Source organism: Thalassophryne amazonica, chromosome 1, assembly GCF_902500255.1.
Source record: "Thalassophryne amazonica chromosome 1, fThaAma1.1, whole genome shotgun sequence".
NCBI classification, from domain to species: Eukaryota; Metazoa; Chordata; class Actinopteri; order Batrachoidiformes; family Batrachoididae; genus Thalassophryne; species Thalassophryne amazonica.
This window is the reverse complement of record NC_047103.1, coordinates 130,651,732-130,665,830: the sequence shown is the minus strand read 5'-3', so window position 1 is coordinate 130,665,830 and position 14,099 is coordinate 130,651,732. Positions and strand designations below refer to the sequence as shown.

Sequence of the window (14,099 nt, the reverse complement as noted above, 5' to 3'; positions counted from 1 at the left end):
AGAAAACTGAAAGGGACAAACGTATTCATCAATGAACATCTCACCAAACGGAATGCAGACATCGCCAGGAAAGCACGCTTCTTAAAGAAACAGGGGGAATCCAGCACACATGGACTTCAAACTGTAAAATATTCATCAAACTGAATGGATCACCAGAACAAGCAAAGGTTATGGCAATAAGGAACATCGAGGAGCTGGACAAATATGAACAATAGGTATGAGGACTCAAACACATCACAGCACCATGATGCAGACTGGAGCAACCCACTCATCCACATCATCTACACCCGGAGACAAGAGAGACATAATGACTAAGGATAATGATCCGTTTATTTCTGCTCAGGAGCTCTGTCTAGATACATTTAATTATAATAACTCTGCTAACCACCCCTTCGAATCTGAAAATGATCCTGATACCTTTTTCAGTGAGAATATTGTGAGACAGTGCAAATATTTTACAGAAGAACAATTCAATAATTATAAAATCAATGATGAAGATTTTTCAATTATACATTTCAACAGCAGAAGTCTTTCTCGTAATCTGTCCACTATTAATGATTGTTTGAAAACATCCAAAAAACGTTTTTCAGTTATTGCAATTTCAGAAACATGGTTAAATAAGGATAATAAAGATCTGGTATATCTTGATGGTTATGAATTGTTCCTGGTTAATAGGCAGACGAGAAGGGGCGGAGGCGTTGCATTGTTTGTAAGGTCAGATTATAACTGTAAACTCATTAACAACATGTAATTTACAGTGGACAACATCATGGAATGTGTTACCATAGAAATTACATCTATAAACTCCAAAAACACAGTTGTTAGTTGCATTTACAGAGCTCCTGGGACAAATATTGACACCTTTGAAGACATCATCTTAGGAATGTACAACAAAATCAACAGAAATAAGCATTTATTTGTCTGTGGAGATTTCAATATAGATTTTTTAAACCTTCACAATCATCCACAAATTACCTCATTTATAAACACCTTGTACTGTTTAGGACTGTTTCCAACCATCATTCATCCTAGCAGAATAACTATGGATACAACAACTCTCATAGACAATATTTTAACTAACGTTATATCCGGTAATCTTAGTGGGGGACTACTGGTCAGTGATATCAGTGATCACTTGCCAGTTTTCTCAGTCTTTGCATTGGAGGGTTGTTGTATGTATCGAAGCAATATCAAATTCATGAGTAGAAAAGTAACACCTGAAACAATCAAGTCAGAATTGGTCAGATGTTTTTGTTGATAATGTTGACAGGTCATATGATGCTTTCATTTCCATTTTTTCCAGTTTGTATAATAAACACTGTCCATTTGTTGACAAAATATATAGAAATCAATATAGCAACAAACCATGGATAACTAAGGGGCTTCAGAGGGCATGTAAAAAGAAAAACGTACTATATAAACAATTCATAAAACTACGAACTAAGGAAGCTGAAAGTAAGTATAAAACATATAAGAATAAGTTAATCAATATCATGAGACTCAGTAAAAAATATATTATAATGAGTTACTTGTCAAAAATAGAAATAATATCAAAAACACATGGAACATATTAAATGAAATAGTAAAAAAGAATAGAAAACTAGAGATTATCCTTCATTTTTTCAGAGTAACAACTACATCACGATTGATAACGACGAGTCTGTTGCTGAACACTTTAATGAATACGTCGTTAATGTGGGTAAAAATCTTGCCAGTAAAATTGACTCATCAACTAATAACTTCTGGGTAAATAATTCAACGTTTAACAAATCTGTTTCAATGTTCATTGGTGGTACTCATGAAAGGGAAATACTTGATCTGGTTCATGGTTCAAAAAGTAAGAAATCGACTGATTTTAATAATTTGGATATGGCTTTATTAAAAAAAGTTATTGATTGTATAGTAAAACCGTTCAATTATATTTGCAATATGTCACTAAGTACTGGTAAATTTCCTTCTCAAATGAAAATAGCCAAAGTAATTCCTCTATTTAAAACTGGTGACAAACACACATTTTCTAATTATAGACCTACGAGGGCTGTCAATAAAGTAACGGTCCTTTTTATTTTTTTCAAAAACTATATGGATTTCATTCATATGTTTTTACGTCAGACATGCTTGAACCCTCGTGCGCATGCGTGAGTTTTTCCACGCCTGTCGGTGACGTCATTCGCCTGTGAGCACTCCTTGTGGGAGGAGTCGTCCAGCCCCTCGTCGGAATTCCTTTGTCTGAGAAGTTGCTGAGAGACTGGCGCGTTGTTTGATCAAAATTTTTTCTAAACCTGTGAGACACATCGAAGTGGACACGGTTCGAAAAATTAAGCTGGTTTTCAGTGAAAATTTTAACGGCTGATGAGAGATTTTGAGGTGATTCTGTCGCTTTAAGGACTTCCCACGGTGCGAGACATCGCGCAGCGCTCTCAGCCGCCGTCGTCAGCCTGTTCAAGCTGAAAACCTCCACATTTCAGGTTCTATTGATCCAGGACGTCGTGAGAGAACAGAGAAGTTTCAGAAGAAGTCGGTTTCAGCATTTTATCCGGATATTCCACTGTTAAAGGAGATTTTTTTAATGAAATGACGCGCGGACCCGTCCGCACGTCGGGACGCAGCCGCCGCGACGCTCCGCCACAGGAAAAACACCTCTGTTGAAAGCCTTAAGGACAAGTTGGAACATGTCCAGCTGTTAAACAATTTCTCATATACTCACTCCACTGAAAGCCATCAAAAGCCGCCTGGATTTTACAAATGGTTATCAACACGGAGGTGTTTTTCCTGTGCCGCCGCACCGCGTCGGCTGTGTCCCGACGCGCGGATCCGTCCGCACGTCTTTCATTAAAAAAATCTCCTTTAACAGTGGAATATCCGGATAAAATGCTGAAACCGACTTCTTCTGAAACTTCTCTGTTCTCTCACGACGTCCTGGATCAATAGAGCCTGAAATGTGGAGGTTTTCAGCTTGAACAGGCCGACGACGGCGGCTGAGAGCGCTGAGCGACGTCTCGCACCATGGGAAGTCCTTAAAGCGACAGAATCACCTCAAAATCTCTCATCAGCCGTTAAAATTTTCACTGAAAACCAGCTTAATTTTTCGAACCGTGTCCACTTCGATGTGTCTCACAGGTTTAGAAAAAATTTTGATCAAACAACGCGCCAGTCTCTCAGCAACTTCTGAGACAAAGGAATTCCGACGAGGGGCTGGACGACTCCTCCCACAAGGAGTGCTCACAGGCGAATGACGTCACCGACAGGCGTGGAAAAACTCACGCATGCGCACGAGGGTTCAAGCATGTCTGACGTAAAAACATATGAATGAAATCCATATAGTTTTTGAAAAAAATAAAAAGGTACCTTACTTTATTGACAGCCCTCGTATATCACTCCTGCCACAATTTTCCAAAATTTTGGAAAAAATATTTGCTAAAAGATTAAATTATTATTTACTGAAGCATAACATCATTTGTGAAGAACAATATGGATTCAGAACGTCTCGAACTACATCACATGCTTTGATGGACTTTGTGGAAAGTATAGCAACTGCAATTGACAATAAACAATACACAATAGGTGTTTTTTTTTTTATTTACAGAAAGCGTTTGACACAATTAACCATGGAATACTATTAATTAAACTGCAGAAATATGGAATCAGAGGTCTGGCATTTGAGTGGATAGCTAGTTATTTACAAGGCAGATTTCAGTATGTTCAATAATACAAATTCTGAACTCAGGGATGTCACATGTGGGGTGCCGCAGGGCTCAGTGCTGGGTCCTTTGTTGTTTATAATCTATATAAATGATATAAGTTGGGTGTCGAGTTCACTGACATGTGTCCTTTTTGCGGATGATACAACTGTGTTCTGTAGCGGTGAAAATCTTGAACAGCTTCTGGACATAGTGGAGAAAGAACTGGAAAAATTTAAGCTTTGGTTTGACGCTAATAAGTTGTCACTCAACCTTGGGAAAACTAAATGTATTATATTTGGAAATAAACAGGCACCAAAATGTAAAAATTTAACTATAAACAATAAGGAAATTAAGTTAGTAACAGAGAATACATTTTTAGGTGTTATAATTGATAATAAACTTAGCTGGAAACCACATATAAATTATGTGAAATCAAAATTGTCAAAAACTATAGCCATTTTGTACAAAGCCAAAGACCTACTGCCGCAAGAAGGGTTACTTACTTTATATCATTCTCTGATGGTACCATATATGACATATTGTGTTGAGTCATGGGGAAACACTTACAAATGAAATACCAATCCAATATTCCTTTTGCAAAAACGAGCCATACGAATCATCTGCAATAAACAATATCGTGAACCAACTCATTCTCTATTTGTGTCTTTAAATTTATTAAAATTCATAGATTTGGTCGATTACATTACAATTCAAACTTTATTTCGAGCGAAAAACCAAGCCTTACTGAGACATGTCCAGAGTCTGTTCCGATTGAGGGAATCCAGATATAGTTTAAGAGGTTGTGCAATTTTTTGAAACCACCAGTAAGAACAAATGTAAAGGGTTTTTGTGTGTCTGTGGTTGGGGTGAGGAAATGGAACAAATGTTCAACAGAGGTTAGAATGAGTAGTACCTTAGTAAGATTTAAGAAACTACTCAAAAAGAACATTATGTCTAAGTATCATAAAGAAGCAAATATAATTAGATTTATATGGAATGTTCAATTTATAAGTGGGACTTATTGTATATTTGAATGTGTGGGTATGTATATGCGTATGTAGATATATAGATATGGGTAGGTGTATATGTATATAAGTGACTGTGTATATGTATGTATATATTTATGTTTGTAAAGTATATACATATGTATATAGGTATATATGGCACAGCCCAAGCAGAGGGTCACCCCCAAGAGCCTGGTCTGCTTGAGGTTTCTTCCTTATAGGGAGTTTTTCCTCACCACAGTTGCCTAGTGCTTGCTCTGGGGGTTGGTAAGGTTAGTCCTTACTGGCGTAAACTGCCTTGATTCGATTTTCTTGTGATCTGGTACTATATAAATATAATTATAAGTGAATAGTATATTGATGTGTATGTCTGTGTGTCGACATGTAGTAGTGAATTTGTATTTATGTAAATATGACTGATTAGAATTGTTGGACTTGTACTAGCAGGGGTGGGCGCTAATAAGCTTTGCTTCAGCCCACACCCTTTCGGACTCACTAGTTTTGTCTATGTTTGTTTGTGGAATTGTTCATTTTTTTCTATTTGAATATTTTGTGTGCCGAATAAAAAAAACTTTGTCAGACTTGGCAAACTTGTCAAAACTTTGTCAATATATGCTTCGCATTCATATAGGGAAAGGTTTTGTTTTTTCTGTTTGTTTTTGTCGGGAGCTACGTGACTCTCCTCTCTGTTGAAGGTGTACCATGAGCCCCTTACAGCAGCTCTCAACACCAATAGAGTTATCCTGAGCTACACTGATATCCACATTATCCTTCGCCCTGTCACACAAATACTGGAGGTCAACAGGTATGCACAGACACACACTCTCACCCACATATAAAGATTTAATGACCAGGCGCAAAGCAGTTTTGGTAGTTTCATAACTATGCACCACCTCTCAGAGAATGTGCTTCCAACCTAGATTTTGTCCATGGGTATATAGGAATATAGCTGGAAATATGCTGAAATATCGCTAATGGTGGTGAATTATTTTGCTTGATGTAGAGTAGATTTACATAACTCTACATTGTATCTACAGTACCCAACCGTGGTCTTGTAGGCCATCCATTCACTTGGTGCAGTGCTGCAGTCCGACCATGTATAGATGTTAAATTATTCATTCATTTTCAGTTGCTGATCCGAGTCCGAGTCACAGTGGCAGCAGACGAATCAGCTCATCTCACACTTCTCTATCCTCAGCCAAGTCCTGTAACTCTTCTTGGGGCATCCCAAGGTGTTCCCAAGCTGCCCGGGAAATATAATCTCTCCACCATGTCCTGGGTCTTCCCCGGGGCCTCCTCCCGTTGGACGTGCCTGGAAGACCTCTTTAGGGTAACAACCAGGGAGCATCCTTGTCAAATGCCCAAACCACCTCAACTGGCTCCTTCCAATGCAAAGAAGTAGCAGCTCTACTCCGAGTCTCTCCCGCATAATGGAGCTTCTCACCCTGTCCAGGAGTGTGAGCCCAGATACCTGACAGAGGAGTCTCATTTCTGTCACTTGTATCCATGATCTTATTCTTTCAGCCGTTACCTAAAGCTCGTGGCCATAGGTGAGGATAGGAGCATAAAGCTACTGGTAAACTGACAGCCTCACCTTCTGGCTCAGCAACTTCTTTACCACGACGGACTTGTACAACATCCGTAAAATTTCAGATGCTGCGCCAACCCGTCTATCATTCTCCCGCTCCAATTTACCCCCACTCATGAACAAGACCCCAAGATACTTAAACTCCTCCACTTGGGACAGTAATTCTCTGGTGACCCAGAGGGGACAATCCACTGTTGTCCAACAGAGGACCATGGTCTGAAATTTGGAAGTGCTGATTCTCATCCCAGCTGCTTCACACTCGGCCTCAAACCTGCTCAATGTGCATCAGAGGTTACCGCGTGATGAAGCCAACAGAACCACATCATCTGCAAAAAGCAGAGATGCAACTCTGATGTCACCAAACTAGACATCCTCCAATCACTGACTGTGTCTTGAAATCCTGTCCATGAACACCACAAACAGGACTGGTGACAAGGGGCAGCCCTGGCAGAGTGCAGCTCCCACCAGAAACAGGTCTGTTGTAATGCCGAGATTGCAGACACAGCTCCTACTTTGGTCATATAGGGACTGGATCGCACATTGCAGCAAATGCAGTACCCTGAGGGACCCAGTTATTTGCCTTTTCCATGTCCACAAATCACCTGTAGACTGGTTAGTCATACTCCCAAGACCCCTCCAAAGAGCTGGTAAAGCACTGGTCCACCAGTCCATGACCAGAACGGAACCCACATTCTCCTCCTGAATGTGTTAAATTAATGATAGATATATTTATGTTCTCGCCCCTTTCAAAACATGAAGTAACAGGGCTATTCCACAGGGTGCCGTTCTACTGAGATTGTCCATGATCCAAAAAAGTGCAAGAACAGGTTGAAATGGCTTAATCAGGTTTACCTGTTAACAGACTGGCTTATAAAATGCAGACCTGGCAACCTGCATGAAAATGAAAGAAAGAAGCTCCGCGCTTTGCCAGACATGATCAAAAACTGCAACAAACTGCTTTGGCTTCAAATTTTCTCCCGATGGTGCATGATCAAACAGGCTTCAAGTCGTAGTCACTATGAATACCCCATTTTAAAGAAGTTCAAATATGATTGAAGCAATTAAGACTGCGAATACCCAGACATTACCATGTGCTATCAATGATTTTGAGAATCCGATTTCAAATCTGGTGCTGATAATGGCTGTAACTACTATGTATACCAAGTTTGTTCAAGATTGACAAAGATGAATCAAGAAGTTAATATGATGCTTCAAAACAGGCCCTGATTTGCTATTCAGGATTAAACAGGAAGGAATAGCGCTCTGTGGAATTGCCCATAATGTAACGTTCATGGCATCTGCAGCTGCTGTGCACTGTTCTGAAGGTGATGAAGACAAATGCAAACAGCACATGATGTGGTGTGACTGAGCTACTTTTTTTATTAAGATAAAATCTCTCCTGACACAGATTGAGCAGTGAAAATAGCAAGGGTCCATTTTTTTTTAAAAATATCATTGCGGGGAGGGAAACGTGTGCTGCTTTCTGCCAGTGGCAGCCTATGGTAGCAGCAGCAAGGGGAAGGAGTGCTGTTACTCACCTATTAGGGTAAATTAATAATGGTAAACAAATAAATTGTTCTCAATTTATGATTATTATTATTATTGCTTTTATAGACATTTTAAAGAGCATAAAACAAAGGGTTGTGCTCTTGTGGAAGCCAGTGATTTGGGTGCTTTTGTTGGCAAGGAAAGGTTTACTGACCTTGACTTCATGGAAGATGCTGTGATCTTGGCTGAATCAAAGTATACTATGATTTCAGCATTTGAGAAACTGAGCGAGGAATCAGAGTGTCTGGTTTTACTTCAGTCAAGACAAAGATTCAGGCTTTTAATGACTTCCTGGAATTTGAACTTGTAGAGACATTCACTTATCTCGGCATGTCTTCAGTGACATATATGTCTCTGGGTCCTCGGGCTTTGAGAGGTGCCTGGAAAGATCTTATGGAGCCATGAAGTCACTGGGCAAAGGTATTTTGCGATGCTGACATGTTTGCAGGAAAGCAAAGGTCCACGTCTTTAGGGTCCTTGTTCTACCTGTCTTGCTGCGTGGTTGTGAGACTTGGACACTAACCAGTGACCTAAGGTGATGACTGCATGTCTTTTGTACTAGGTGTCTTCAGAGGATCCTTGGGTACTGCTGGAATGACTTTGTATCAAACTGGCACAGTTACTTAGAGAGACTAAGATGAGGAGTATCACTTTCATTGTAAGGAAATGTCAGCTTCAACGTTTAGGACTTGTGGCACATTTCTCTGTGTGTGATCCAGTTCCCAGGTGCCTGAATATTGAGGATCCCAGTAAGTGGAAAAGGCCAAGGCGATGCCCACATCTCACCTGAGTGCTACAGAAAAATGATTATTTTAGAAATGTGGGAATGGACTGGCTGTGTGATGGTGCTTGCCATACAGGTACCAAGGTGGTTCCATGTTGTCATGGATGTGGCAAAACACAGCATCAGCACATGCTTCCAGACTTGAATTGACTTGGTCAAACTGTTTCACATGTCAATTATATACAATTTACAACACAAACCTTCGAATATCATCATCTGCCCACGTATTTTACTGCAGACATGTGGGTTTACTTCTTAAATATTTTATGAAACTAATAAATAATTGAATTGCAAACCACATAAAAAAGAAAAAAAAATATTTTAAACTTTATTTATTTGCCTGCCACCTTTGCCCACCTGCTCAAAGTTTTTAGGTACATGTATTGACATGTACCTAAAACCTTTGCATCATGCTGTATGTATATAACTCTGAATAAGGTTGTCTGTGTTTCAGACTGTTTCTGGTGGAGTTGCAGGCTCGACTGCAGCAGTGGGGTGCAGAACAGTGTGTAGGTGATGTCTTTGTCAAGTTCTGCTCAAAGCTCAAAGTCTACAGCAGCTACCTGAACAACTACGCCACAGCTCTCGACACCATCGACAAGGTAGAGACGTCGTTCTGTTTCTGTCTGTTTCCAGTCTGTTTTCTTTTATCACACTCCGGGACAAACCAAACATGCCAGGACATAGCATCAAATTACTTAAAAATTGTTCCCACTTTGCATTTATCCAGATCCACCTGAAAATGTATCAGTTCTTGGTCATACCCTATGTCATTGGTGTCATCTCTTCATTTTACTTATTTATTTATTTACAAATTATGTGACCAAAAACAAGTAAAACTATCATGATTCCACTCCCTGCTTCCTGTTTTATTTTGACTTTTTTCTTGTCTGTTTCAGTCACTTTCTTCCTGTTTTCCTGCTCACCTGTTCTTCACTACCCTGATTACATCCAGGTGTATTTGAGTCCCCCCCATGCAGAAGGTCTTGTGTGATATGTGTGTAAGTCCTTGTTCTACTGATGTCTTTCCGTCAAATTACAATTACTCACTTTAAAATCATTGTCATTCATTTTCCACATTTTCAGTTAATTCATTCAGTCATTAATTTTCCACACCCACTTACTGCAAACAACAGTCATGGTGGGGGGCTGGAGCCTATCCCAACAGTCACAGCACGTGAGGTGGGGTAAACCCTGGACAGGATGCCAGACTATTGCATGGCCAACTTGCAGACCTACAGTCAATTTAGAGGCAACAATTTACCTAACCGGCTTGTCTTTGGAAGTGGGAGGAAGCCTGAGCACCTGGCGGCAACACACACGAACATGCAAACTCCACACAAGAAAGGACCAGGTGGGATGTGATCCCACAACTTTCTTTCTGTGAAGCAATAGTGTTCACCACTAAGCCAACGTGCCACCCCACTGTAAAATCCATCTTGTGAAATACATAAACCCACGTAAATCACTCCTGCCACCCTTCTTCACCCACTCCACCCTGTCTACACTCTCTTCATCACCTTTCTCCCACACTCTCCATTACTTTGGGTACTTGACCCAAAGTATTTAAACTCAGCTACCTTCACCTCCTCTATTTCTTGTAACCGAACTATTCCACTGGGCTGCCTCTCATTCACACACATACTTAGTCTTGCTCCTACTGACTTTCATTTCCCTTCTTGCCGGAGCATATTTCCACATCTCTAGGTTTATCTCAACCTACGCTCTACTCTCACTACAGATCACACTGTCATCTGCAAACACCATAGTCCATGGAAACTTCTGTCTGATCTCATCCACCAATCTGTCCATCACCATTGTGAGCAAGAAAAGACTCAGATAGATAGGTAAATTTATTGTCACTACAAGAGCAACGAAATTTCTTCCCATACAATCACCTCAGACAAAGATGCAATTAATCCACAATGATTACAAGTTGAATGTAATAATGACACACATCAGAATTAGAACACCCATACATATACATTTGTTTGTTTCTGTCTGCTAAACTTTAAGACAGTCCGTCATCCAAATTGAGGCAATGTGAATGGGGGGGAGCAGTGTCCCCTGCAGCTGCGAGCGGCAAGGCAGAGGCAAGGGGGGTGGTAGCGGTCAAATCAAATCAAATCAATTTTATTTATATAGCGCCAAATCACAACAACAGTTGCCCCAAGGCGCTTTATATTGCAAGGCAAAAGCCATACAATAATTACAGAAAAACCCCAACGGTCAAAACGACCCCCTATGAGCAAGCACTTGGTGACAGTGGGAAGGAAAAACTCCCTTTTAACAGGAAGAAACCTCCAGCAGAACCAGGCTCAGGGAGGGGCAGTCTTCTGCTGGGACTGGTTGGAGCTGAGGGGAAAGAATCAGGAAAAAGACATGCTATGGAAGAGAGCAGAGATCAATCACTAATGATTAAATGCAGAGTGGTGCATACAGAGCAAAAAGAGAAAGAAACACTCAGTGCATCATGGGAAACCCCCCAGCAGTCTGAGTCTATAGCAGCATAACTAAGGGATGGTTCAGGGTCACCTGATCCAGCCCTAACTATAAGCTTTAGCAAAAAGGAAAGTTTTAAGCCTAATCTTAAAAGTAGAGAGGGTGTCTGTCTCCCTGATCCGAATTGGGAGCTGGTTCCACAGGAGAGGAGCCTGAAAGCTGAAAGCTCTGCCTCCCATTCTACTCTTAAAAACCCTAGGAACTACAAGTAAGCCTGCAGTCTGAGAGCGAAGTGCTCTATTGGGGTGATATGGTACTAAGAGGTCCCTGAGATAAGATGGGACCTGATTATTCAAAACCTTATAAGTAAGAAGAAGAATTTTAAATTCTGTTCTAGAATTAACAGGAAGCCAATGAAGAGAGGCCAATATGGGTGAAATATTTTCTCTCCTTCTAGTCCCCGTCAGTACTCTAGCTGCAGCATTTTGAATTAACTGAAGGCTTTTCAGGGAACATTTAGGACAACCTGATAATAATGAATTACAATAGTCCAGCCTAGAGGAAATAAATGCATGAATTAGTTTTTCAGATTTCACTCTGAGACAAGACCTTTCTAATTTTAGAAATATTGCGCAAATGCAAAAAAGCAGTCCTACATATTTGCTTAATATGCGCATTGAAGGACATATCCTGATCAAAAATGACTCCAAGATTTCTCACAGTATTACTGGAGGTCAGGGTAATGCCATCCAGAGTAAGGATCTGGTTAGACACCATGTTTCTAAGATTTGTGGGGCCAAGTACAATAACTTCAGTTTTATCTGAATTTGAAAGCAGGAAATTAGAAGTCATCTATGTCTTTATGTCTGTAAGACATTCCTGCAGTTTAACTAATTGGTGTGTGTCCTCTGGCTTCATGGATAGATAAAGCTGGGTATCATCTGCGTAACAATGAAAATTTAAGCAATGCTTTCTAATAATACTGCCTAAAGGAAGCATGTATAAAGTGAATAAAATTGGTCCTAGCACAGAACCTTGTGGAACTCCATAATTAACCTTGGTCTGTGAAGAAGACTCCCCATTTACATGAACAAATTGTAATCTATTAGATAAATATGATTCAAACCACCGCAGTGCAGTGCCTTTAATACCTATGGCATGCTCTAATCTCTGTAATAAAATTTTATGGTCAACAGTATCAAAAGCAGCACTGAGGTCTAACAGGACAAACACAGAGATGAGTCCACTGTCTGAGGCTATAAGAAGATCATTTGTAACCTTCACTAATGCTGTTTCTGTACTATGATAAATTCTGAAACCTGACTGAAACTCTTCAAATAGACCATTCCTCTGCAGATGATCAGTTAGCTGTTTTACAACTACCCTTTCAAGAATTTTTGAGAGAAAAGGAAGGTTGGAGATTGGCCTATAATTAGCTAAGATAGCTGGGTCAAGTGATGGCTTTTTAAGTAATGGTTTAATTACTGCCACCTTAAAAGCCTGTGGTACATAGCCAACTAATAAAGATAGATTGATCATATTTAAGATCGAAGCATTAATTAATGGTAGGGCTTCCTTGAGCAGCCTGGTAGGAATGGGGTCTAATAGACATGTTGATGGTTTGGATGAAGTAACTAATGAAAATAACTCAGACAGAACAATCGGAGAGAAAGAGTCTAACCAAATACCAGCATTACTGAAAGCAGCCAAAGATAACGATATGTCTTTGGGATGGTTATGAGTAATTTTTTCTCTAATAGTTAAAATTTTATTAGCAAAGAAAGTCATGAAGTCATTACTAGTTAAAGGTAAAGGAATACTCAGCTCAATAGAGCTCTGACTCTTTGTCAGCCTGGCTACAGTGCTGAAAAGAAACCTGGGGTTGTTCTTATTTTCTTCAATTAATGATGAGTAGTAAGATGTCCTAGCTTTACGGAGGGCTTTTTTATAGAGCAACAGACTCTTTTTCCAGGCTAAGTGAAGATCTTCTAAATTAGTGAGATGCCATTTCCTCTCCAGCTTACGGGTTATCTGCTTTAAGCTGCGAGTTTGTGAGTTATACCACAGAGTCAGGCACTTCTGATTTAAGGCTCTCTTTTTCAGAGGAGCTGCAGCATCCAAAGTTGTGCTCAATGAGGATGTAAAACTATTGACGAGATAATCTATCTCACTCACGGAGTTTAGGTAGCTACTCTGCACTGTGTTGGTATATGGCATTGGAGAACATAACAAAGAAGGAATCATATCCTTAAACCTAGTTAAAGTGCTTTCAGAAAGACTTCTACTGTAATGAAACTTATTCCCCACTGCTGGGTAGTCCATTAAAGTAAATGTAAATGTTATTAAGAAATGATCAGACAGAAGGGGGTTTTCAGGGAATACTGTTAAGTCTTAAATTTCCATACCATAAGTCAAAACAAGATCTAAAGTATGATTAAAGTGGTGGGTGGACTCATTTACATTTTGAGCAAAGCCAATTGAGTCTAATAATAGATTAAATGCAGTGTTGAGGCTGTCATTCTCAGCATCTGTGTGGATGTTAAAATCGCCCACTATAATTATCTTATCTGAGCTAAGCACTAAGTCAGACTAAAGGTCTGAAAATTCACAGAGAAACTCACAATAACAACCAGGTGGACAATAGATAACAACAAATAAAACTGGTTTTTGGGACTTCCAATTTGGATGGACAAGACTAAGAGTCAAGCTTTCAAATGAATTAAAGCTCTGTCTGGGTTTTTGATTAATTAATAAGCTGGAGTGGAAGATTGCTGCTACTCCTCCCCCTTGGCCCGTGCTACGAACATTCTGACAGTTAGTGTGACTCGGGTGTTGACTCATTTAAACTAACATATTCATCCTGCTGTAACCAGATTTTTGTAAGGCAGAATAAATCAATATGTTGATCAATTATTATATCGTTTACTAACAGGGACTTAGAAGAGAGAGACCTAATGTTTAATAAACCACATTTAACTGTTTTAGTCTGTGGTGCAGTTGAAGGTGCTATATTATTTTTTCTTTTTTAATTTTTATGCTTAAATAGATTT

At 39.7% G+C, this 14,099-nt stretch overlaps 1 protein-coding gene across 4 annotated transcripts in view; it reads left to right on the top strand.

Annotated features, from left to right (window-relative positions):
* LOC117514207 (epithelial cell-transforming sequence 2 oncogene-like) overlaps nt 1–14,099 on the top strand; it is a 48,639-nt gene that overhangs the window by 19,072 nt on the left and 15,468 nt on the right. For 3 of the 4 annotated variants that reach the window (XR_004561835.1, XR_004561834.1, XM_034174559.1), the window contains exons 14-15: nt 5,383–5,492; nt 9,062–9,209. Coding sequence is in view for 2 of the 4 variants with exons in the window: in XM_034174559.1 (XP_034030450.1) it covers nt 5,383–5,492; nt 9,062–9,209 (258 nt within the window). In the remaining 2 variants the exon portion in view is untranslated. The remainder of the gene's footprint in view (nt 1–5,382; nt 5,493–9,061; nt 9,210–14,099) is intronic. The other variant, XM_034174567.1, reaches the window with a different exon arrangement.